At 38.0% G+C, this 25,956-nt stretch overlaps 2 protein-coding genes across 4 annotated transcripts; both read left to right on the forward strand.

Moving 5' to 3' along the window:
• Positions 1 to 6,619: 6,619 nt before the first annotated feature.
• On the forward strand, positions 6,620 to 10,891 carry LOC120109212 (protein NRT1/ PTR FAMILY 8.3-like). The gene is made up of 5 exons (XM_039122955.1): positions 6,620 to 6,872; positions 7,622 to 7,727; positions 7,837 to 8,054; positions 8,329 to 8,882; positions 9,806 to 10,891. Exons 1-5 carry the CDS (start codon positions 6,804 to 6,806, stop codon positions 10,626 to 10,628), a joined length of 1,770 nt encoding a protein of 589 aa, XP_038978883.1. The 5' UTR covers positions 6,620 to 6,803; the 3' UTR covers positions 10,629 to 10,891.
• A 1,795-nt stretch (positions 10,892 to 12,686) lies between these two features.
• LOC103713036 (aarF domain-containing protein kinase 1) lies at positions 12,687 to 25,811 on the forward strand. Of its 3 annotated transcripts, none has more exons than XM_008799799.4 (16): positions 12,687 to 13,016; positions 13,096 to 13,179; positions 13,336 to 13,476; positions 13,577 to 13,647; positions 14,916 to 15,009; positions 16,248 to 16,325; positions 17,648 to 17,714; positions 19,199 to 19,284; positions 19,472 to 19,522; positions 21,164 to 21,211; positions 23,043 to 23,163; positions 23,285 to 23,465; positions 24,682 to 24,819; positions 24,927 to 25,039; positions 25,117 to 25,188; positions 25,279 to 25,811. In XM_008799799.4, exons 1-16 carry the CDS (start codon positions 12,816 to 12,818, stop codon positions 25,398 to 25,400), a joined length of 1,668 nt encoding a protein of 555 aa, XP_008798021.2. In that variant the 5' UTR covers positions 12,687 to 12,815; the 3' UTR covers positions 25,401 to 25,811. The 3 variants fall into 3 exon arrangements, with proteins under 3 accessions (XP_008798021.2, XP_026662968.2, XP_038978886.1); XM_026807167.2 differs by having other exon boundaries at positions 24,927 to 24,995; XM_039122958.1 differs by lacking the exon at positions 13,577 to 13,647 and having other exon boundaries at positions 14,965 to 15,009.
• The last annotated feature ends 145 nt before the right edge of the window (positions 25,812 to 25,956 follow it).

Consider the following 25,956-nt stretch of genomic DNA (forward strand, 5'->3'; position numbering starts at 1 on the left):
CTTTATTTCCGGCCTAGACTAACCATGGTCACGTTTCCGGCCCGTGACAGGGCAATCGCTATAACATGGTTAGTCCATACCACCACATCCATAAATTCAATTATGCAGGTATAAGTTATACACATACAAGCATCCATCACACTACCAACCACAAGCCAACACGATCAAAATATAATTAAATATAAAACTATTTTGCTTTGTCTGGATCATAGCATATCAAACATATATAGTGCAAAAATATGTATATCATGTAGGATTGGCGTACAAGGATTCTTACACTTTATTGAAAACTCAGACAACTAATCACCCACCCTCACGGCGATCTATGAACCGGAATGCGCATGACTCTGCTCAGCGTCCTCTCGTCCAATGGATTGTTCCCCTACAGAACCAAGTCATCATTAAAATTTATCAAAGAGATATGATAATCTAGGACCCCTGTTTGATTCCTCTAAAGGGTCCTCTAAGATCTAGCATTTCCAAGACTATGTAGAGTCCTCAAAGCAATGAACTCCCCGGAACCCAACTAGAGAGAGGAAAATAAATTAAGGGAAAGGGAATGGGAAGCCCCTTTCTCTTTCTCTCTTCTTCCTTCTTCCCGGCGGAAAGGGGAGAAAAGGGGGGTTCGGCAGTAGGCAGCCCACGGCCGGCGACGCTCCATGGTCGTCGGCCTGTGGCGTGCCGGCGATGCCACGCCCGGCGTCGGCTGGCCGGAACGGAAGAGGAGAAGGCCGAACAGGGTTCGGCTTTCCCCATTCAGTCCGGCGGCTTCCCGGCTACAATCCCCAAGAGGTAATGGCCAAAGATGATGGAGGAGGAGGAGGAGGTGCTCACCTTGCCTCCGGCGAGGTCCTCCCGACCGGATCGACGGCGACCGCTTCGATTCCTCCCGCGGCATGGTAAAATCCAATCTCCCTTCTCCTTTTTTTTTTTTTTTTTTGTGTGGAAGCCTGTCGGCTGATGCCCTAGAAAGAGAGGAAGGAGATCTTAGCCTGATTTGGTAGGGTTTTATCACCCTATAATCTCCCCTCCGGAGGATTCGGGAGGGGGAGAGATTTTCGAAACAGGGGAGGGAGCATACTCCGATCGGGAGACTCCCTCCCCCCCCCTTTTTTTTTTCATGTGTTGGGCCGCCTTATTTAGAGGCCGGCCCAATCCTAACATGGGTCTTCACATTCTCCCCCCCTAAAAGAAGAATTTCGTCCCCGAAATTGACATACCTGAGGTTTCAAATAGTTGTGGATGGCTTGACCTTCATCTCTTTTTCGAGCTCTCAGGTAGCCTCTCTTTTCGTATGATTGTTTTATTGCACCTTCACAAAAGGAATGGTTTGATGTTGTAGTACCTGATCTTTTCTGTCCACAATTCATGTGGGAAACTCCTCATTGGTCAAATCCTCATAAAGATGTAATGGCTCATATGCTATCACATTTCTCGGATCTGGGATGTATTTCTTCAACATTGACACATGAAAAACATTGTGCACACTGGATAAAGCTGGTGGTAAAGCCAGTCGATATGCCACATCTCCAACCTTGTCCAAAATCTCAAATGGACCAACATACTTAGAGCCCAATTTACCATGAACCCCAAATCTCATCACTCCTCTAGTGGGTGACACTCTCAAGAAAACATGATCCCCAATTTAAAATTTTAGTTTTCTCCTTCTATTATCGGCATAAGTCTTTTGACGACTCTGAGCTGTACGAAGTCGTTCTCTGATCACTTGCACCTTATCTATGGTCTATTGCACTATCTCTGCCCTAATAATTTTTCTCTCGCCCACATCATCCTAATAAATAGGAGATCCATGTTAAAACATTCCAAGTCTAAGACCAACCAAGGAATCATCAACCATTAACGCTAAATTTAAGATGCCCAAGATTCTCCCAAAAGTTGTCGACAATAGAAGAACCTACTAGCGAAAATTACATAGCTACCTTTAGATTATCCATAGAATCAACAACATTCTCCTCTACTAGAAACTAACTCAAGTGTTCCATCATAATACCTTTTAGATCAAATATTAATGTCCTTAACCAGTTTCAAAATAACTCAAACCACCACACTTCCCCTGCGCACTCTGATTTAATCCATTAAATACTCTAAAGCCTCTAAATGATTTATGACCGAAATATCACTTTGCTTTAGGAGTAAGAAAATCCAAATTTCAAAACTTTAATTGAGCAGAACCTCCAGATCTCCCTGTCCTCAATTTATGTAGAGTATACTTATCATAACTAACTCTTAAGCCATTAGTCAAGTTTAAGGTCACTACATGATCTCCACAACTTAGAATCTAAAATATCCAGATTTAATTAACTCTGGATTCCTTAGCAATTCAATTACATAATTTAGATTAATCTTCCTTCCAAAAAAAAATTACTTCCAATTCAATGGGTTAGAAGTCATTGAGCCAATACACTATGATTATAAATTAACTCTATCGATCTCCAGATCTTTCTTCACCAAGATTCTTAACATCCATCAGCAATGCTATATATGATAATTCATGTAAGCATCTCATGACCAAAGTCTCTACTCAATATGATATTTATTAGTAGCTTTATCAACAATGACAAAAGATCCTGCCCAAATCTTAAATCTAGGCTTGAGTTTTAAATTTAACACATCAAATAATCTTCTACAATTATAGGTAAAATCCAGTAGCCCAATCCGAACATGAGAATTCAAATAATTAGAATTCCCCCGTCAATATGCATACTCTATGGCCTCAAAATAATCAAATACATCAATAGAAAATAGACCTATTTGCAATATCCACAATGCCAATACCAGATATAATCTACATATATATTCAACTTCGAAGAACATTCCTTTCAATATTATGAAATCTTCTTAGCTCACTCCAATACTATGGAAAATCTATGTACAAATCTCACTCTAATAATTAGCAACAAAATCAAAAGTACAATCACATCAAAACCCATATCAAGTTTAAACTTTCAAGTCATTTAAATAATATATGAGCATGGAATAACCGATATGCCATTGTTGACCTTCCTACACTTATCTTAGGTCAACCCTTTTTTTATCATGATCAAAGACAATTTATACTTTCCTTCCACACTCATCGAAAACCAAACCCGATACATACATTTTATCATAATGCCCAGTGATCTTACACCTTAAGCACTTAATTTAATTGTCATGTCCCAAGTGATCATAACCTTAAGCTATGATATATTTCTGTCACAATCCTTAGTGATCTTAAACATATGCTCAGATTCCAATTTTGTCACTATCCCCAATGATCTTAAACCTCAAACTCAAATGCCACTAAGGCCACAGTCCCTAGTGATTTTAAACTTTAGATTATAATATCATTCCTGTTACAATCTCAAGTGATTATAAACCAAGACTCTGATAGTTTTTCTATCATAATTCCCACTCACACTCACCTGAACCTAAACCCTAGGATACCTTAACCTTAAGCTCTGATACCACTCTGTCACGCCCCGAACCCAGCACCCGGGTCCGGTACGCGACCGGCCGCATGAGCCCTAGAGCAGTGCCCTAAAGATCATGCAAGGCCTATGATTAACAAGAATTCCAATAAATCCACAACTAATTTAGAAATTCAAATAAACAAATCCGACATGTCCAAATAAATAAATTAGTTCAATTACGAGCTCTTCAAATGTTCATCGACATCAAAGAAGGATAAACAACTAACTAACTAATGACTCTGGTGCTCGCACTCTGCGCCCATCCCATCCAAAACTATGCAACCTGCAACTCTGGTAAAGAAAAAGAAGAAAAGGGGGTGAGCTTTACAGCCCAGTAAGAATCCCTACACATCCATACCAACACAATAATAATATGAATTTGAAAGCCACGACAAATCGATGCACATTTCATGAAATCATAAACCGGCTATCAAAAGACTCAAATAATCAATATAAGTATGTACGTCAAATATCAATGAAAGTCCAACCACGCAAGAATGATATAGCATACGATAGCTCATAAATCTTCATTAATGTTTTCAATGCTTTTTCTTTCCATTCTATATTAACTTGATCCGGATCAATTATCTTTCCGACTTTGGGCTACATCCCGGTCACGTTTCCGGCCCGTGACGGGGCAATCGATAGTATCACATTTCCAGCCTGTGACGGGGCAATCGATAGTATCACATTTCCAGCCTGTGACGGGGCAATCGATGGTATCACATTTCCAGCCTGTGACGGGGCAATCGATGGTATCACATTTCCAGCCTGTGACGGGGCAATCGATGGTATCACATTTCCAGCCTGTGACGGGGCAATCGATAATATCACATTTCCAGCCTGTGATGGGGCAATCAATAATAACGAGATAAGCCCAAAGTCCCTGTTCATTTAATCAATTCACAAACACACATCCATTCCCTTTTCCACTTTATTTCCGGCCTAGACTAACCATGGTCACGTTTCCGGCCCGTGACAGGGCAATCGCTATAACATGGTTAGTCCATACCACCACATCCATAAATTCAATTATGCAGGTATAAGTTATACACATACAAGCATCCATCACACTACCAACCACAAGCCAACACGATCAAAATATAATTAAATATAAAACTATTTTGCTTTGTCTGGATCATAGCATATCAAACATATATAGTGCAAAAATATGTATATCATGTAGGATTGGCGTACAAGGATTCTTACACTTTATTGAAAACTCAGACAACTAATCACCCACCCTCACGGCGATCTATGAACCGGAATGCGCATGACTCTGCTCAGCGTCCTCTCGTCCAATGGATTGTTCCCCTACAGAACCAAGTCATCATTAAAATTTATCAAAGAGATATGATAATCTAGGACCCCTGTTTGATTCCTCTAAACGGTCCTCTAAGATCTAGCATTTCCAAGACTATGTAGAGTCCTCAAAGCAATGAACTCCCCGGAACCCAACTAGAGAGAGGAAAATAAATTAAGAGAAAGGGAATGGGAAGCCCCTTTCTCTTTCTCTCTTCTTCCTTCTTCCCGGCGGAAAGGGGAGAAAAGGGGGGTTCGGCAGTAGGCAGCCCATGGCCGGCGACGCTCCATGGTCGTCGGCCTGTGGCGTGCCGGCGATGCCACGCCCGGCGTCGGCTGGCCGGAACGGAAGAGGAGAAGGCCGAACAGGGTTCGGCTTTCCCCATTCAGTCCGGCGGCTTCCCGGCTACAATCCCCAAGAGGTAATGGCCAAAGATGATGGAGGAGGAGGAGGAGGTGCTCACCTTGCCTCCGGCGAGGTCCTCCCGACCGGATCGACGGCGACCGCTTCGATTCCTCCCGCGGCATGGTAAAATCCAATCTCCCTTCTCCTTTTTTTTTTTTTTTTTGTGTGGAAGCCTGTCGGCTGATGCCCTAGAAAGAGAGGAAGGAGATCTTAGCCTGATTTGGTAGGGTTTTATCACCCTATAATCTCCCCTCCGGAGGATTCGGGAGGGGGAGAGATTTTCGAAACAGGGGAGGGAGCATACTCCGATCGGGAGACTCCCTCCCCCCCTTTTTTTTTCATGTGTTGGGCCGCCTTATTTAGAGGCCGGCCCAATCCTAACATGGGTCTTCACATATGGATACATCCAATAAAATCAAAAAACAAATTATCTCGAAGTGCTAAGAACAACTTCTCATCTCCATTAGCTTCACGGAAAACATGCTTGGCTTGGAAGGCCTCTCTGTCCCTCACCAATGCACAGATATCTCGGAGCAAAAGGTAGACACAACCATTACCCCTTGGCCCCCCTGATCCAGCTAATGACCGTGGCCGAGTACTTCTCTAGGACAATAGAACTAGCCTGTAAAATACACCAGGTGTGACGAAGGCCCGCCTAAGCGACCTTCAGCTCCACATCCGGAATCGATATGTCGAAAAGTTGACTGCCCCCTGCAGCCACGATCCTAACAGACGTGTCCTGAATAACGAAACCCGCATCGCCCGACATACCTCCGTCCAAGATGGACTCATCGAAGTTGACCTTGAGAAAACTCAAAGATGGAGGCTTTTAGGTGAAAAACACTGTACAGGATGCTACCAAAGCAAAATGAGAACCCCAGATATCTGGAGCTATCAAAATCGATATAATGCAACAGAGCTTTACCGCCTGTACATGGGCACTCTCCACCATAAGCCTATCTCCGTTCTTCGGCCCTCGCCTTCCCCTCCCAAAACTTCTCCGCTCCCTCGGTCTAAGTTCAATCTTTAAAATCTCATTTTGTGAAAAAAAAAAGCATGTTTATTCGTAGGAAAAAAATGTCATGTATTATTTTTTAACAAAATAACAGCTGTTTATGGGCGACCAACTTGCACGTGCATGCGTAGAATTGCCGTTTTGACCCAGAGCGTTTCCCGTAATTGTTTGTTTAAAAAAATAAGCCGCGATTCACGCGAACCCAGAAGATGCAAAAAGTGAAGTCTCCGTCGCCACCCTCGACATCAAACTCCTTTTCTTGCGCCCCCTTCCTCTCTCAGTCTCTCTCCAACCACCCCACCCCCCGCTCCTCGCTTGGATAAAGAAATTTAGCGTTTATGAGGGTCGCGCGGAAGCCACCAACTACGGCGCGTGTCGCCTCCAAAACGGGAAGAAGCCTCGGGCTTTTTCTCTTTATGCCCTGCCCATCGCACTTCTCCGTTTCTTGTGCCAACCTCCAGGCTCCAAGAGGAGGAAGGGAGAAGAACAGCAGATGCAATGCTGTTCGCCAAGTGGTTTCTGACACTTTAACTCCCTCTCATCACCAATCTCTTCCTTCCCCTCGGCTCAGACGGGTCCTTCGTTTGCTTGATGGTTTCTTGGATTCATCATGGCCTCGTTGGAGGTGGTGGAAGTGAACGAGAGATTGCTATTGGAATCGGAAGAGCCCATCTCCGAGGTCTGCCTTTCTCACTCTGGTTGTTGTTTCTTGTTATCATCTAGACGTTTGATTTATTTTCTCTGCAGGAAGAGGAGAAAAAACTTAGCTTTGAGCCTTCACACTGTATTTTCCCTATTCTAATCGTGACTTAAATTTACGATTTTTACGACGTTATAACAATCATTATATGTTGGTGTCAGAGGACTCTGTCAAGTTGTATGTACCCAAAACGAGTATCTAAACGAGGCCATTTTTCATATCTTCGTTGTTCACTGACTAAAAACAGTATCTGTATTTTAAAGAAAAATTAATACCGATAATGATATTTCTAAGTTGGTAGTGTCAAATTTGATAAATTAGTTCAGGTGTAATTGCCGGCATGTCATAGTGATCTTTATGGAGGTCAAACAATGGATTATTAAGAAATTGAGGCTTTCAGCTTATGAACTTTGGAAAGGATGTGCATATTTAAGAAAAAGAAGTTGAAACTGATGAGGTAAATAATTTAGTTTTAGAAATCATAAATCAAAGAATGAGTGACTTGGATATTCAAAAATATTAAACTAAGTTGAAGTTTAAAAGTTAAGGATCGTTTCTGACATTATCTTAAAACAAGTTGCAACATTCCTTTCTGTTTACCTTTCGGAATTTTGTTTGATATATGATGTTAGCTATATGATCCAATAAGGGAACTCTATACCCTTTAACCGTTTCTGGAAGAATCAGATCATTGTAATATCTATGGAATTCATTCTTTGTTCTTGTAGAATGGAAGTGATGGACCATACACAGGGGATGGATCAGTTGAAATCAAAGGCAATTCTATCTTGAAGCACCACACAGGAAATTGGAAGGCTTGCTTCTTCATCCTGGGTAATAGCTGACAATGTTCATTCTTTCTATTAGCCGCAAGCTTTATTACAAGGACTGAATACATATGGCACACAAAGTTTTACTGAACAAAAGCGAATACCTATTACAGGGACTGAATACTGTGAACGATTGGCATATTTTGGAATAGAAAAAAATCTAGTGACTTTTCTCACAACGAAGCTACATGAAGGAAATGTTTCTGCAGCAAGAAATGTTACCACTTGGCAAGGCACATGTAATCTCGCACCTCTAGTTGGTGCTGTGCTAGCAGATTCATACTGGGGAAGATATTGGACAATAACAGCTTTCATGGCTATTTACCTCATTGTAAGTATAAAAGGTCATTTCACTCTTGGTGTTTTTTAAGCTGGATGGACCAAACAATTACCTAATTCATAATCACCGATGTTATCTTCTTTTGTCTGGTTGATTCATAAATGGTATGTAAGGGATATGCTTGACTTCAGCATTTTTCTGATTCTTTGTATTATCCATCTACTTTGTCCTCCTTTGCATAAAACTTGTGATTTCTATTAATGTGTTTGCTGCTTTCATCTTCTATATGTTGTTTATTGAACAATAATTTGTTTTTGTACAATAGGGAATGGTTACTTTAACACTTACAGCATCAATTTCTGCACTTACGCCTCCTGCCTGTGTTGGGTTTGTTTGCCCAGAAGCAATCTCAGCTCATGTGCTATACTTTTTGGGTCTTTATCTAATTGCATTAGGGAGTGGTGGCATCAGACCTTGTGTTTTATCTTTCGGAGCTGACCAGTTTGATGATGCCGATCCTCTGGAGAAAGTGAGAAAAGGCTCTTTCTTCAATTGGTTTTCTTTCTTTGGCAACCTTGGTTCATTCATATCAGCCACGTATATTGTATGGGTTCAAGATAGTTATGGGTGGGGCTTGGGATTTGGCATTTGTGCTCTATCCCTGGGTTTAGCTATTGGTAGTTTTTTCTTGGGCTCTGTATTTTATAGATTTCAACAACATAGAGGAAGCCCTCTTACAAGAGTGTGCCAAGTCATTGTTGCATCTCTTCGCAAGTGGAACATAGATATTCCTCATGATGGTTCTCTCCTTTATGAGCTACCCGGTGAAACCTCAGCTATCAAAAGATGCCGGAAACTGGAGCACACTACTGATTTCAAGTACTTCTCTGACTTCTGTATTGTACAAATGCATATCAGTTGATATAATCTTAGATTTATATACCATACATATAGAATTTGAGTGCTAGAATAGTGGATCCATTCCGTTCATTATATTTTTTAGATATTAGTATTATGATGGGATGTCATCTCAAAACTCAGTGCAGGTTGTTGTCTCTATATACATTCACTAGTGACAGCCAATATGCTGGAGTCAACATGTAAACAAACTAAAGTGAAGTATGCCAGAACATGCTCGAACTCCTATAGAACCTAGAATATTTGAACGTAACCTAAAAGCTCAATCTTAAGAGCCTGGGTTCCAACAGAGAGTTTATATTTGTAATTTCAGCTAATCTTAGTTTTTCAATGTCAATCTAATGTTTGAAATGATTATTAACGTAAATATTCATCCATTAGATTGAAATAGATACTGAATAAATGCATTCAGATAATAGATTTTGTAATTAAAAAAAAAATAATCAACTTCTACAGACGTAACTCAATTACAGATGCACTCACATGACAATGTTTTTAGTTACTTGTTTATGGCTTGTAAGCATTCGAACTTGCTACATATTGACTTATATGTTTCTTAGAGTTGTGGATCATTATCTTAGCTACCATATGATGATGCATTTTGGCACATGGGCCAAATTGATGTTGCTCATTTAGTACCCATTTGATGCATAGGTAAGGAACCTCCAACACAGTATTCTTTAAGCATATTTAAATGTTTTAGATTATGATTCAGTATGAATATCCAACTTCCAAGTCCTATCTTTAATTCTGCACTAATAGGAGACAGGCTAGAATTTTACCAATAGGATTCTCTCTCTCTATTGAACTTTTCGTTCTCATTTATTTACTCCTACAGGTGATTGTGTCGTATTATTATATAATTCTAACATACATCTGTGCAGGTTCTTTGACAAGGCTGCCACTATATCAAATACTGATGATAAGTGCAAAAACTTTCGCAATCCTTGGAGGCTCTGCACTGTAACACAGGTGGAAGAACTGAAGATAGTTCTTAGGATGCTCCCCATACTGGCAACTGGCATAGTATTCTATGCTGCCAATGCACAAATATCTTCAATGTTTTTGGAGCAGGGGATGTTTCTCGACAAAAGCATTGGTTCTTTCAATATCCCGCCTGCCTCTTTATCAACTTTTGTTGTCATCAGCGTCACCATATGGATCCCAACATATGATATCATTCTTGTACCTTCTGCAAGGAGGTTCACTGGCAAGGATAGAGGCTTTTCACATCTGCAACGGATTGGAATTGGCTTATTCATGTCTATCCTATCGATGGTAGCAGCAGCTTTGGTAGAGCGAAAGCGGTTAGAAATTTCAAAGGCTGAAGGTTTAGTACATCAGAAGGTTCCAGTGCCAATGAGTATTCTTTGGCAAATGCCGGAATATTTCTTGATAGGTGCTGCTGAAGTTTTTACTATAATCGGGCATGTTGAGTTTTTTTATGACCAATCTCCAGATGCCATGAGAAGTCTATGCACTGCTCTTTATTTTGTAACAGTTTCACTGGGGAACTACTTAAGTTCATTGGTTCTGAGCATTCTGACCTCCATAACTACACAAGGTGGAAAACCTGGATGGATCCCGGATAACTTGAATGAAGGGCATCTCGATTACTTCTTTTGGTTTATAACTGGACTCAGTTTCTTGAACCTGCTGGTTTTTGTTTATTGTGCCATGAGGCACCAATACAAGCAAGCTTTTTGAACTTGGTCGGGATGATGGTTTGGCCCTTGGAGCCTTATAAATGGTTTTTAGTGGTATGCGAGTATATTCCATAAATAATCTGTGGTGTTTAACTAGCAATGCTGCTTCTCTGCCTTTGATGTCTATTGAACACTTTTTCCAAAAACTAGCATGTTGAAATTATCGGCCATATGGTCATCTGCTTGTATGATTCTATCATCTTGTTGCATATGGTACTGAATATTGACAATGAGTAGGTTGTTTTTATATGTTATTTCTGATCATGTTTTTGGTTCTTGCAATGACCCAAAGTAATTGAAAAGTTTAAAATGTGATAAAACATTTTTGGTTGTAATGGAACATTAGTACAGTGCACACATATCTGAAATTTTTTTTCAGCTCTAATCTAAAAGGAGGTTTGTCCCAAAAAAAAAAAAAATCTAGAAGGAGGCCTTGGTTTGTTTCGAGTAGGTCAGTGTTGGCAATATTATGACATGCATATCTCAATGGTCTAGGACATGCATCTAAGATGCTAATGGAGAGATTCTGGGTTAGGAGATTGAAGGGGACTTGTTAAACAATGGATGCACTTGTCAAATTTCTCGAATGGGCAGGCAGATCTCTGTTTTACCTTTATTTGAAGCAGGATGGTAGTGAAAAGGATAATTTCACTTGAAAAATTCTCTGTTTTATATCCACTTTATTAAAAATAAGAATCCTTGTAATGTATTGGGTTTTATAAGAGCTGTCATTGATTTATATCATGCTGTAATGGCTAGTATAATGTACCGGGTGCCCTCCATTATATTATTATATTATATGCATGGTAACGTGGAAAAAGGTTGTACTCGTTGCAATATATTGTTTACTATTATTATGGTGTGTTATAATGCAATTAGCTGTCATTATTTTCATTTATAACAATCCTCTAAATAATATTTTTCAAAATCTAAATTGTTTGCATCAACTTTCCCTCTCATAAGAGATTGTATGTTCTAAAAAGTAATATCTTTTTAAGCAGTTGGTGATTGGAAAAATAATATTGTTATCTTTTCCATCATTATCTATTAGTTTTTGTTATAATATCGTTACATTGGCGATCATGATAATGATTCTTTTGATATGAAAAAGAATTAGAATAATATATTTTGGGATAGATAATGATCATTATAACCATTGGAATAATCTATAATTGTTTTGTTAGGAATAGTTATAACACGATAACATGATGGAGAGACAAAGGAGGAGGAGAGAAGGAGAAACAGTAGGAGAAGTAGTAGAAGCAGAAGCAGAAGAGATGTTCATCTAATATTCGACACGGCTATTAATAAATAAAACTAGCATATTTCTTTAGATCAAACAAATTTGTTTTTTTCATAATTACACCACTCTTGCTCTTATGCTGTTATGCAAGCAATGCACCGATTTTAAGATAATGAAATGAAGCCTTTTCACTTCACAGCAATTTTTTTAAAATAAAACTTTGTGGAGAGGGCTTGAGTTTTCCACTGCCTTCTCTTTTGTCATTTACTAACTCTAGGATATAATTGGCTTCATAGACATTTCTAAGTTATTTAAGGGCATTTTAGAGTCCATGCTCAACTTCTATTTTACTAGAATGTGGTTTCACGTGAAAGAAGGAACATGAATCCACCTATTAATATACATCTCAAAGCACTTTAGACCTGTCATTGATCTGCCTGCACAGGTCTTAAAGTGTAATTGGTGGATGATCTAATGATGGATTCATGCTCAGGATGATGGATTTTTTTTTTTGTGTGCGCGAAGGATACAACCCCGATCCATTCTACAGCTTCTCTCTTTTTCTCTTTAATACCTTACGAATCTACCGTTGGATCTTGCAGCGGCCGCCTTGAGATATGTACAGCGGATGAATGAAGTTGAGAATGCTTTGAAATCTGTGCTGGGCGAATAAGATCAATCCACGACACCAGGGATGCTACGCTGACGTTCGATGGGTGTATTAAATAATCAAATGACAAAGCAAAATATAATAAAAGTGGGAAGAAGGAAACGACTCGATCAACCAAAAGGATCTTTTATACCGGTTCTTCCGACCGTGTCGTATCGTATCGGTTTCGGAAATAAAAGCTCTCGCTCGCCGATCTTCTCTAAGCTCCCTCGCCGCCTCCGATCCCGGTGTCCTCTCACTCGCTCTCTCTCATGCCATGAAAAGAAAAAATCGCCATGGGAGCTAACCGTCGGCCATTTAGATTTCTTGCGACGTCGCGGGTTCCCCTCCGCCTCGCCACAGGGATCGCCGTGGCCGGCCTGGCCTGGCAAACAAGCCCTAAACCCCTCTCCGCCGATCCTTCGCTCTCTTCCTCCGGCGAGAAGATCAAATCTGCCTTCGATGGCGTCGTCCGATCCTCCCGCGCGATCTATACCGTACGATCCCCCCCCCCTCTCTCTCTCTCTCTCGATCTCTCTGTGTTTTCTTCTCACGATTTGATCTTCTTCTCTTCAGATCACTTTTATTATTGTTGATTACAAGTATTATCTACGGAGTTTGCCGCCGAATTCAAGCGAGTATCGGATCAAGCTGTCAGAGGTGTGGATTCATTTCGATTTGATTTGTTTTAGGAGAACGGCTTCAACTTCTAAGTGAATCATTTAGCATGAGATTGATAAAAAAACAGGCTGGAAAGAAAATGGTAGAAAATGTGATGCCTGCGTTGTTGAAATTTTAGTTTATATTGGGTTCTAGGTTCATCTTCGCTCAGCCAGAAGATTGCTCAGATTGTGTGAAGCCAATAAAGGATTTTATGTCAAAGCTGGTCAATTTGTTTCATCTTTGAGACAAGTACCAAAGGAATACTCTTCGGCCCTTTCATCGTTGCAAGATCAGGTTTGTGAATTAGTGCGATGTCTTTCTGTGTATCGGTGAACTCACTTTGTCTAAGGTGCTTTCTGATCATTCTGCTTATTTTTCACTTGTGATGCCTCAGGCAATCCCATGTCACTTCAAAGATATTAAAGAAGTAATAACCAAAAATTTGGGCAAGGATTTATCAGAAGTGTAAATTTTTATCCCCGCCGTTTTGTGTTTTCATGTTCATCTTTATTTTTGGCACATTTATGAAACCTTGGAGAATGCTATGCAATCTCAGAGTAACGGTGTTTGCCTATTCTACCTGTTGAAGAAAAATAACTAGCGATTATTCTTGATAGATGTAATTTACCATATTTTGTCTTGCTAAAGTTCTCCAAACAAATGTTTTCAGTGATCATAATATGTTTGGTGATGTCTACACTAAAATAATGGTCCCATTGACATTTTATATTCATAGTTTTGGGTAACTTATATGATGCCATGTTAACACGTGTATTATTTGAATTTATCATTTTTGTGGTTCAAATGAAATGCTGGTAGGCTGGTCTTTGCTACATATGTATTAAATTGTTTTCTCTTGTTTATCTTACAACTAGAAATATAATGGTTGGCTCTCTATTTAAGATCCCTCTCTTGGTTTGAATCTTGCAGAAATTGTGGAGACATTTGTATAGCTAAAGAGGAAAAATGGGAAAATTTGGCAGACGCATGATGAAATAATGTAACCATACATAGGTCCATGAACAATATTGCCTAACAGTCATTATCAAATTAATGAAAAATCGAATACCAAGAGTTTACCCAGTTTATTCAGAATTTGTGGGTCATGAATTCATTCATGAACTACTTTGTAGGCTGGATGCGAGGAAATTGTGCTATGTTAATGTTATAACTCGACATCATAAGGTAGGGATGCTTAGAGCTTTATTTGGTTGTTAAAATTCACACCATTCATATTCAGCTTTTCCATGTACTTGTAGTTGAAAATTACTTGGAAGATATTTCTGCATAGAATGGGTCACGGCAAACATAATTCTTTCGAATTTCTCCCTGGGTTACTTCACATTCTGCATTGCTCATACTTTCAAGGCTGCACTTGAACCCTATATATTCTGACATGTTCTGGCTCCATCCGAGTAGCATCTATTCTGTTGTGACATCATGCTACATCAATTATCCCCATTTCAGAAACATGTTAATAGCATTGCTAGAAGGTTCCAATATGATTTGCAGCACATACTAGTATTTTTTTCAATATTTATGAGGCACCCCCATTATCATTTTGTAAGAATACTTCTTGCATGCTTTATTTCTTGTCTTGTAATTTGATTATGTTAATTTGTAATCACATGACTTTTGTAAATGGATGCTATCCTTCTTTCATGATTTTACAAATAAGCCAAAAGTTTTCTATATAGAAATTTTTAGCATTTCTTCACCTCATTTTGTTTCAGATTTCTAGCTTTTGATGAACAACCAATGGCTGCTGCATCAATTGCTCAGGTACATCGTGGAGTGTTAAAGGATAACAAAGAAGTAGCAATCAAGGTAGGGGTCATTGCTCAACAATGGTTAACATAACATTTGTTTTTGTTAGTTTTTCCTTTTCTTGCTCTTTTTAATGAGATCATCGCTGACCAAAGACAGGTTATTCATCTTTCACGTTTAGCTCCTACCATCCTTATATGTTATTTGTCAACAATGGTTAACATAATGTTTGCCTTACTTTTCCCCATTTCAATAGAAATTCATGTCCTTATATCTTTTCTAGGAATGCAAATTTATTTGATTCATTTTATAGAGGATGGGTGCATACCATTGCTGAGAAAATTCCCTTCACTACCTCTCTTTTCACACATTTATCATTCATTGATCAGTTTGTGCACAGCTCAAAATGTATATGCTCATTCTTGGCAACCCATTCTTCAACAACTCCTTGACCGCTTCTCTTTGTTCTGACTTTTCTTTGGGGCTTGTTTCATAAGTTGTCTTGTTAGTGTGATACAATCAATAATAAGGTTTGTTGTTTGTTTTGGGGTGGCAGTTTTGGTTATTTATGTGTTTCATCATTGAAGACCTTCGTGCCTCACTGTGCTTAACATCATTTTTGCATAATGATGTCTAAGTTACATGCTCTAGCCATGAAGGTGGATCTGGCTACCTCTACAATTTTTTCTTAAATGGTAGCAAAGTGTTTTTACACATTATCCTCCAAGCACAATAACTTTTCTCGCATCATGCATAGCCATAAGAGCCCATGTATATGGCCTTGGTCTTCCTAATACTGTATGTAATTAATTTTTAGAAACCATTTTACTTCATAAACTATCACAAATGCTTTTTGAAACCTCTTCAGAGATCATATTCTCAGAACTAAAAGAATAAGTGATCAACTTCTACCTTTCTTGACAAAGACCAATTGGGGAAGGAGATAACATTCTTCTTAAATTCTGAGGAAGACAAAGAAATTGAGATAATAGATGCCAAATCATATAATATAGGTTGGTTAAATGGTTTGACATATTTAAGGTTCAATTTTACCTCGATAACATTAGCTTCTGTTCTTGCAAGTGTTACCCCATATATCAGTTGTCTTCTGGGATCAAATTATTAGTTATTAAAGTTTGTCAGTTTAAGATTTTTGTATGATGAGCTTTGAACATGCAGTCAGCTTATGTCATCGGTCATTCTTTACTTATTTTTCTTCATTGGATATTAATGTGTTTGGATTTTATGAATTTTAGTAGTGAAGTTTCTGAATCTAACAGAAATTTCATGGCATCTAGGTACAATACCCTGGCTTAGAGCAGCGGATGAAGATAGATATTACCACCATGGATATCCTCTCGAAGTTGGTCTCCTGGGTATGAGGAATTTTGGTTTTTAAACATCTAAATAATTTTTCTTTCTATACGCATGATTGCAGTGATTGAATACCACTCAACCTTATGGATTTCATCTAATTCAACAAAGAATGGACTGTCACCCTTCTTTCTTTCTTTCTTTCTTTTCTCTTTTATGGGGTTTATTTTGTATAGCGTGCCCTTTATACTGACCTTTCATTACTGTTATGGCCATTAAGGCAAGTATTCAAGTTCCAGCAGATGGTGTTATAAGTTATAATGGCCAGAGCTGGTTAGGGTGTTATACCCACTCAAAGCAATAGATTGCAGGTGCATCATAAACCAGACTTGAGTGTAGAAGAGAGACTAAAAAGTATTTAAAATTAAGGAAAGACAAGAGGTGATGGTAGAAAATCAGAAATGTGAGAATGACTTGAACTTTATAATCTTTTTAGTGTGTTCTATAACCTATTAGTGTTACTTGAATTTTACTGTTATTGTTAACTCCTAGAACACAGATTGTCTGAAATTATGATTTTAAAAGGAAGGCATATGTTACTATTAAAGTGACATAATAAATGCTTAATTGACACCACATGCACCTCCCACCCCCTCCTGCACCCTCCAAGCCTTGTATGCCTTCATGCCATGGAACTGGAAAAGTACGCAAGTTAAGAGGTGTTGTGACATCAAATACCCTTCTGTAAACCTTGTATGCCTCAAAGAATTGAAGGGCATCATGCATTGTGGAAATCACCTCCTTTGAGACTCCACTCCTATGTTAGACTAGCACTTGTTAGAGGGCAAGCCTTGGTACAATGGTAAGGTTGTTCTATTGTTACAAGGGTGTCACGTTTTCAGAACACAGAAACAATCTCTATGTATGTGGGGTTAAGGCTGCATACATCTAACCATCCTCAGACCCTGCAGTGATAGAAGCCTCGTGCACTGGGATGTCTTTTTACTCATACTATGAAGATCGTTTGTTTAAAATTGATGATATGATCGGGTGTCTACTTCCCCCATTTCATCATCTGAACGCTAAGCATCAAAGTTAACAATGGTCTGCAGCTTGTTTAAACTTAATAATCATGACAACTATCTCTAGAATCTTTGTAGATGATGTGTCTGCCTTCTTGAATGGGGATGTAAAAGTATACATAATTAACATGATGTATGATGGAGCAAATTTTAGGTTACATGGCACTGAACAAGTGTACTAGTTAATGAAGTAAATTAAAATTGAGGCAAATGTATGTTCTATAAATTGTTATATTTTAGATTTTATCTGAGCATTTTGGATAGTAATTTTTGCTTTAAAACACCTTGTTTTATTTCTACAGATTTTTCCCGATTACAGGTTTGAGCGGGTGGTATCAGAATTTGAGAGGGCTACATCTTTGGAACTTGGTGAGCACAAGGAAAATGTTCATTGAAATGGCTTTACAATTTATAATTTAACTTACAATATGAATTTCTTTTAGCATTATTCTGTCTTGTGGAAGTTAGGAGGCTGCTCTTTCAAATTTTTTGTATCTCATTTCTGCTAACTTTCCTTGATGGCTGTTGGCTGGCCTGCTGTTTTGGCTACAGTTTTGCAAGTTCCTCATTTAGGCAGGCCAAATTATCACCAAAAGCTATAATGTGCCCTTCAACTTTATTCAATAATGTTATGTTCTTATATTTAAGTAGATTAAATTCTGCCTAACTTCCCAGAATTTCCACATTATTAATTATCTGATCAATCGGAACTTTTAGTGCTTTTTGAAATCCTGTGCTCTATCTTGAGACAACTTGTACTGGCAGGAATATATTTGTTCTTTTTGAGCTGGCATAAATGCTGCCCTTTTTAGTGATTCAAACAACGTTGTTTTCCTAACTAGAAGATTGCTCATATATGTACTAGACATGCAGTCATTCTTGAGCTAAAGTGTCTTTTTGTTATCAGTTGACTGTGTACAGTTTGGATTTTTGAAGTTTCATGAAATGTATCTGATACTTCAGCAACTTTGCTTGTCTCCATCTCTCTCTATCTCTCTTAGGCCTTTCACAGTGTTTCTTTTTTACATTAGATAAATCATTCTGCCAATGAAAAAAAGGTATGTCAAAACCAAGGTTCGCCGTACCGGTACCGGACCCCGTACCGGTACCAGACTAGCATAGTATTAATACGGTACAGTACGGAGTTTTTTTGGCGTACCGAGGGTTGGTACGCCATCGGTACCGGTACCGAACCAGTACAATACGATATATCCGGTACGGTACGGTATACCACGGTCAAAATTAATGATCTACTATTATCTTCTTTACTGGAAGAGAAGTTAATATTCAGTTAAATGTAAATCCGACTCATATTAGGTGGTTCAAAGAATACATGGCTTCCTCATTCATGGAACTAACATATTATCATGGTAATTCTTGTATAAAAATGTGCGTAAGTGTGGGTATTGGAAATTTAGTTGTTGCATTTACTACTAGGTCTCACACACAAACATGGGCACACAAACAAAAGGAACCATGCACATGCAGACACATGCATGCACGCAGATACACATCGAGAAAAGAAAAAAGAAAACCAACCCTCTCGGCAGTATTTTCCAACTTGCCTACCAGCCTGCACCAGAATACTAGTAAGGTCAGTAGGGGGCTTGGCAAAATAATAGACCACCAGCTTTTATGCTTTTGTGGCTATGCGGATTCCATTCAAGAGGCAAAAATTTTGAGAGAGATGTGCATGTGCATGCACACACACACACACAAGAAGAACAACTCTTGGTGGCATTCCCCAATCTGCCTACTGGCCTGCACTGGAAATATTGGTTGAGTCAGTAAGAAGCTTCGCAAAATAATAGTCCAGCAGCTTTCATGTTTGTTTTTTGTTTGTTGCTATGCAGATTTCATTCAAGAGGCAAACAATTCTGAGAGAACGGCCAGAAATTTCAAAAAGAATAACATCATCAAAATTCCTCATGTTTACTGGGTATGCAGCTTTTCAGAAGCAGTTAACATTTTCTCTGGAAAATTTGTCTGGAGTTAATTAATTTTAAGTTGATTCTTCATTTTTGTGCTGGATTCTTGAAGTCTAGAGCTTAAAAGGAGTCAGTAGCATATATTTAAAGTTTTTCATTTATAAATGCAAAATTTGACTTGTGACAGGCTCTTTTCAGGATCTGACAACACGCCATGTTTTGACAATGCAATTTTGCAGTGGACACAAGGTACTGCTTGCCTAAGTATTTTGCGACACGGTTTACAAGGGATTTTTGATGTTTCACTCTTAATACAAAATGCTCCATTGTGTCTCTTTGATGCAATTGTAGGTTTTTCATTTAGAGAGTCTTAAAGAGGATAAGTGGCTGGCCTTCACAATACTACAATTTATCAACTTTTAGTTGGGGGTCCTCCAACTTCAATAAAATGGAAGTGAAACTATTGTTTCAGTCCAACAGCACAAAATTATCATCTCATAGCATAACATTGTAAAACTCTTGAAATTATGTCTGCCCCATGTCTTCAAAAAAGACCGATTAAAAGAAATCCTTTAGCAGCTGTGCCGCTGCAATTTGCTTCATAAGAGCTCTCTTTACATCTTGACCAGATGCAAGTCTTCACCATTATTTTTTATGGTTCCTCCCAAGGTTTTATGTCCTATTGGGATCGGGGGCATCCTGGCCGTCTTGTCCTGTTCCTATGAGAAAATGGAATTAGGACAGTGTCGAGACTTCGAAACCCATTCATGCAGGGAGAGAAGAAGAAAGAGGAAAGAAAGGAAGGAAAGATGAAGACAGGGAAAAAGTGAGAGGAAAGAAGAAGAAGAGAAAGGAGAGAAAGAAAAAAGGGAATAAAAAAAAAGAGAGAAAGGAAGAAAAGAAGGAAGAAAAGAAAGAGAAAGAAGAAGAAAAAGAAAAAAAGAAGTAAAGGAAGGGATAAGAAAAAGCAAGAAAAAGGAAAGGGAAGAAGGAAGGTAGAAAAAAATAAAGAAAGGACGGAGAAAAAGAAGAAAAAGAAAGAAAGAAAGAAGAAGGGACGAGAGACGGAGAATATCTATCAAGATGTATGACCATGACCGCTATTGGGGGGTAGGACAACGGGGTATCTTGTTCTATGGAGAAACTGAGAGACCCCCATCCCACGGGATTTAAAACCTTGGTTCCTCCCAAGAAAATGTCATTAATCCAAGCCTTTGCCACGAAGCTGGACGCTAGTATAGTTATGAAGTTCATCATCTAGACTAATATTTCTTGGTTCATTTCACCATCTGACAATAACTTGTTCTACTATGTTGGGCATTACTTAAGAGTTAAGAGAGTGAATTTGTATTTCTTGTCATTTTAATTTTTAAAAGAACAATACTTTATGTTTAATAAATGAAAAGAAGAATTTGTACAATAAGGTAGCTCACTTAGTAGCTAATAAATTCTTGTATAATTTAAGAAGAATATGTTTGATAAGAGAAAACAAGAATTTGTACAAGAAGGTAACCTGCTTAGTAGATAATAAATTATTATATAATTTTGTAGCTTGACTACATAATAAATTCTTGTATGATTTTATGGCTAAAGTCTCACTCTAGTTATCTTCCCTTTGCTTTCCTTATGCTGGTTATGCATGTGTTGTCATATGGAGGGATTAGTTCATTAATTTTATGATGGTTCATCTTGTTAAACTAGTTCCAATTGATTATTGGTATTCTTTTGTTGTGTTATTTTGCTGCCTGTTATTTTGTTGAGTCACCATCGAGTAATATTATTCAACATTATCAGTTATATTCATTTTGCTTCCTGCCTTATTTTGTTGTACATATATGAGTTTCTTGTTGATTACATTATGCTTTTGACAAGGGCTGCCTAAATATGTAGGTTGATGACTTGGACTTTCTGAAGGACTCGGGCATAAATCCAAAGAAGGTTTGTTTTCAACTTTAACAATATGTGATGCTTTTATATTCTTTACATGTTTCCATCTCAAGCTATCAGTTTATATTGTTATATTCTTATACATGCTTTTATAATCTTATACAAAGTGTATCGTCTTCTCAAGGCCCCAAGTTTTCTTCTTAAAATCTAACATTCAGATAAAATTGCTATAATTCTTTTTCTCTAGAGTTTGCAACAGGCATCGCATGATCCATAACCCACCCTCCAAAGATCAGTTTGCTTTATAAGGGTCATGTCCTGAGAAGAAGTTGGCAAAAGGAGACAAACTAAATTCTAAAAGTTTGTGTTGGCAAACCTCAAATCAACTTTGTGTGGCGCAGACTTTGGCTTCTCTTTTGTGATGAACTAATCCACCTTCTGTATGGTTTGTTTTGAATTTAAGTGCTTGTGCTGGTGGGGATGGCGACCACTAGGAGGCCCATAGTGTGCTATGCTGTGTTCATGCCATTTTTTTCCCTAAAGAGAAAATGAATTTTTGTGCTGTGCCAGCACATGTGCTGTGCCAGCACATGTGCTGTGCCAGCACATGTGCTGTGCCAGCACATGTGCTGTGCGCTGCCAACAAATGGCAATCTACAAAAAAGTTTTATTTTTAATAAAAAATATATTTTTTAAAAGTATTCATAGGTGTCATGCCATCCCATGCTGATACTGATAATTGCCAGGCACAATACATGCTGATCGCCGCAGACTGGCATGATCCAGTGCTTGGAACCTCAGGATTTGTCTACTCATTTTGTTAAACAATATTTACTAATACCTTCTGACCCATTTTTCAATTTTCTCCACTTGGTAACAATTGCAAATATTTATTAAACAAAAAGATGTATGGTGGGTAGCGAATTTATAAGGGTGAATCATATGAGTCCATGCCCTCCTTCCAAAGAAAAGTGTCTTCTCTTCCAGGAGCTAGAGTGCTTATCCATTCCATGCTCGGTACAATACATGCTCATCGTCGCAGACTAGCATGGACCAGTTTTGAAAACCTTGGGCTTTATCAACTTATTTTGCTAAACAATATCTACTAATCTCTTCTGATCCATCTTTTAATTTTCTCCACTTTGGTAATAATGGCTAATACTTACTAAACAAAAAGATGTATGGTAGTTATGGAAATTGTCAGGGTGAATCATGAGTCCAAGTTCTTCTTTCAAATATCTTCTTTTCCAGGAGCCAGATAGCTTATTCATCCTCTCAACCAGTAGGTGAGATGATATGGGCCTTGCAAGAGCCCATGATATGAAAGAGGAAGAGAGTCGACCAAGCAACTTACTACTTATCTCCAATAATAAATTCTTCTTCTGTCAAAACCCCTATCATGGTACTTTTAGCAATAGGTCTCTTTTTTCAAGTCAAAAAATTGTAATGCATCTACAACATGAACATATATTCCGATTCTTGGGAACTTCAAATGTGAAATCCTTAACAAACAATAAAATTAAAACAAATGTAACATATTTCTTAACTAAATGGAATATCACTCCTCTTCCTAAGCAATAATCTTGAAAAATGTTCTGACGTATCAGTTGCAATTTGTCAGCTTTTGTGCCGACAAGTATTTAACTTAATACTCTTCTTGCTAATGTATTTTGTATTTGTTTGAGAAAATAAAAGCTGTGTTTTAGCTAGTCTGTCAGTCTTTTGTTCTTTTATATTTCTTTTAATATTAGGCGAATGCCTATTTATGTTGTACTCTGCTGCATTGCTATTCAGAGATTTTCTCAACTCCATCTATTAAGGCCCATTAATAAGATTAACACTCCATAAATATCTACCAACATTTGTATGTTTGTTATCACAGGTTGCCAAAGCATTGATGGAGGTATTTGCTGAAATGATATTTGTTCACGGTTTTCTGCATGGAGATCCCCACCCTGGAAATATATTGGTTTCTCCAGAAGGTCATCATAGATTCTCACTAGGTGTGCCTTATATCTTTATCTTCCCTGGAAATTGAAAAACATCAATGTTTCTATTATTTTTCGAATCTCTTACTTCTATATGCATTTCAACAAATAATTTCCATGCCTTCCAAATATGCAGTTCTTTTGGATCATGGAATCTATAGAGAGCTGGATGAAAGGTTCAGATTGGACTATTGTCAGCTGTGGAAGGCTCTAATTTTATTGGATTCACAGAAAATACAACATCTAGGTGAACGGTTTGGCGTTGGCAAATACTCAAAATACTTCCCTGTTATTTTCACTGGGAGGACCATAGATAGGTGATTTTATTAACTTTCTGTATACATTTATTGTCATTTTGGTCGTTCGTTGTCTTCAAGATTTGATGTTGTAAGTAGTTATATGAATGATTATTTAGCTTTTTCTTGATTTCACCGGGGCATTCATGCAAGACCATGGTGTTTATTCACTTTCAAACTCTCTGGACAGCTTTTATTTTCATTCTCCACTTAAACTTTCTGCCCTTTTTGCATATCATTATAAAATTGAGATATAATCAAGCACCTAGAAAAGCAAGGATTTTACAAATGTCTTCAAACTGCTTTCAGCTTTATCTACATTTTCAATTTCTAAAAGTTAGTTTTCATGTTAATTAACATGTTCTTTTTGTATGTCTTGTTCTCATATCTGTACAGAGTAATCCAAGTATTACTTGTAACTCTACTTCAGACTTCTTTTTCCTAATGTATTCCTGTTCTAGTAGCTGTTAGAAACCCTTCCAGGCATTTTCTTTCGCCTAGTTCAGAATGGAAGTTTTGGGCTCTTCATGTTTGACATGAGAAAGAAAAACTTAAGTGTGCTGGTGTTGTACTGCATCATAGGGTCTCATCAGTGAAAATCACAAACATGCAAAAAATCCAGTAAAATACATGCTATGCACTTGGGACTCTGGAAACTATTCTGAAACACATGTCAAAAGATGGGAGTTCTTATATGGAAGCAATAAATTTAAGAATATAGTAGCTTCTGAGTCTGAACTTACATGTCAGCTGCAAAAAGTTGCTTTTGTTTCATTTGTAATATCCCTATGTTCAGAGATGGCCATAATTCCATGCTGTTGAGGGCTACAGATCAGTTGGATGGTGCATACTGCTATTTTTCCTTGCATAGCAATTAGGTACGTAAGACTAATTTAAATGGGGCCTAATCATGTTGCCAGGAAACCTGTCCTAAACAAAATAATCTTTTTCAAAGGGAAATTCATCCTATATCCACTCTGAACAGAATTACAAGTCACAATACAAGATGAATTCTTATTAAATCCATTGAATAATTTTTCCTTGTTTCTGGAACCAATCAACATATTAAACATATTAAGTTCTATGGAATCCGGTGCTATAATTCTGGTATGTATAATTACATCCACTAAACTTGTTCTAGTTATTACCGTTTTTTCTTCCTTGCTTTTTAAGTTCCTGTAACGATTTTTCTTGTCAAGAATTCATGAAACACTATTGTTTTTGCATTGCTTATCAGCAAATCAGCTCTTGGGGGACAAATGTCAAATGAAGAGAAGAAACGTCTGAAACAAGAACTGCGCTCCCTGAGGATGGAAGACATTTCATCATTCCTAGAATCATTGCCAGATGACTTTCTATCCATATTACGAACAGAGTAGGAAATCATTCATTCAGCTGCATATAGATGTTATATATCATATTCATTCTCCCACAATTTCTTTTCAGTTTTATCATATTCATTCTCCCACAATTTCTTCTCAGCGGATTGTTGAGGTCCATAATCAGCAAGCTGGGTGCACCACGACGTGTGCGTCTTCTTGCATATGCTAGGTATGCTGCATATGGCCTAGGATCACAGTCCAGCATCAACTCTGGTACGGTTTTATAGCATCTTTGGGACTGCAAACTTGCAAACTGAGGTTTTGTTTTTAATGCATTGTTATTGATTTAGGTTCAAGAGTTACGTATGCACTCTCCCAAATTAGAACAAATGTGAGTTATATTCAGTTCAGAATACTTATTGGTAAGCTTTCATTATGCTTTCCATAAGCCCTTAAGTACATATATGCAAAATATACTTTGGAAAATCATCATTGTTTGACATATTTTCCAGAAATATTGGCATTGCTTTCTCAAATTGAAGATATGAGGTATTCGCTTGTGAGCAGCTTGAGGAGGATGCTGCATGGAGTCGTCTATTTCCTTTCCGGGACTTTATTTTTCTTGCATTCATAAAGTACAGAGATAGTGGTAATGCTCTAGAGAACATCCAATGGTGTCTCAGGCAGGAAGAGATGTAGTATGATATCTGAAGTAAAAATTGCAAATAAATATCAGCTGTGCACTGGAGGAGGCCCGCTTGCAAGCATGTAAGCCGGATCCAAGCTAATTTCTGCCAGGGAGGAAAAACTGGTGGTGCATACTATTTTTTAAGTGCCAGTGGTCGATTGCCTCATCAATTTATCTCTTATTGACATGGAAGAACTATTATGTGATGATGTCATATCTTGTACAATAACCATTCGAGTCGACAAGGATTGGTATAAGAAAACGCTTTTTCATTCCAGGAATCCATTTTATAATTATCATTCGACAATCATGGGTGTACAACATGGTCTCATTTATGGAAAATCTTTTCGGTACTCAGAATGTGATTAAAGATAGCTTGTAGTTTTAGGTTAAAAAAGCATGGAGATAAACAGTCATAACTTGTAAAAGTTTTTTAGTTGTGCATTTTGATAACATACTTGTATACAATTGCAATTCTTGCAAGTAGATCAAGCATTTGAGA

This window comes from Phoenix dactylifera, unplaced genomic scaffold (genome assembly GCF_009389715.1).
Source record: "Phoenix dactylifera cultivar Barhee BC4 unplaced genomic scaffold, palm_55x_up_171113_PBpolish2nd_filt_p 001908F, whole genome shotgun sequence".
Classification (NCBI taxonomy): domain Eukaryota; kingdom Viridiplantae; phylum Streptophyta; class Magnoliopsida; order Arecales; family Arecaceae; genus Phoenix; species Phoenix dactylifera.

Coding starts and splice junctions, on each gene's coding strand:
- LOC120109212 (XM_039122955.1), top strand. CDS start 6,804: ATGGCCTCGTTGGAGGTGGTGGAAGTGAACGAGAGATTGCTATTGGAA. Junction 7,728..7,836: donor GGCTTGCTTCTTCATCCTGG/GTAATAGCTGAC, acceptor TACCTATTACAG/GGACTGAATACTGTGAACGA. Junction 8,883..9,805: donor GAGCACACTACTGATTTCAA/GTACTTCTCTGA, acceptor ACATCTGTGCAG/GTTCTTTGACAAGGCTGCCA.
- LOC103713036 (XM_008799799.4), top strand. CDS start 12,816: ATGGGAGCTAACCGTCGGCCATTTAGATTTCTTGCGACGTCGCGGGTT. Junction 13,180..13,335: donor ATCGGATCAAGCTGTCAGAG/GTGTGGATTCAT, acceptor ATTGGGTTCTAG/GTTCATCTTCGCTCAGCCAG. Junction 23,466..24,681: donor ACTGGGAGGACCATAGATAG/GTGATTTTATTA, acceptor ATTGCTTATCAG/CAAATCAGCTCTTGGGGGAC.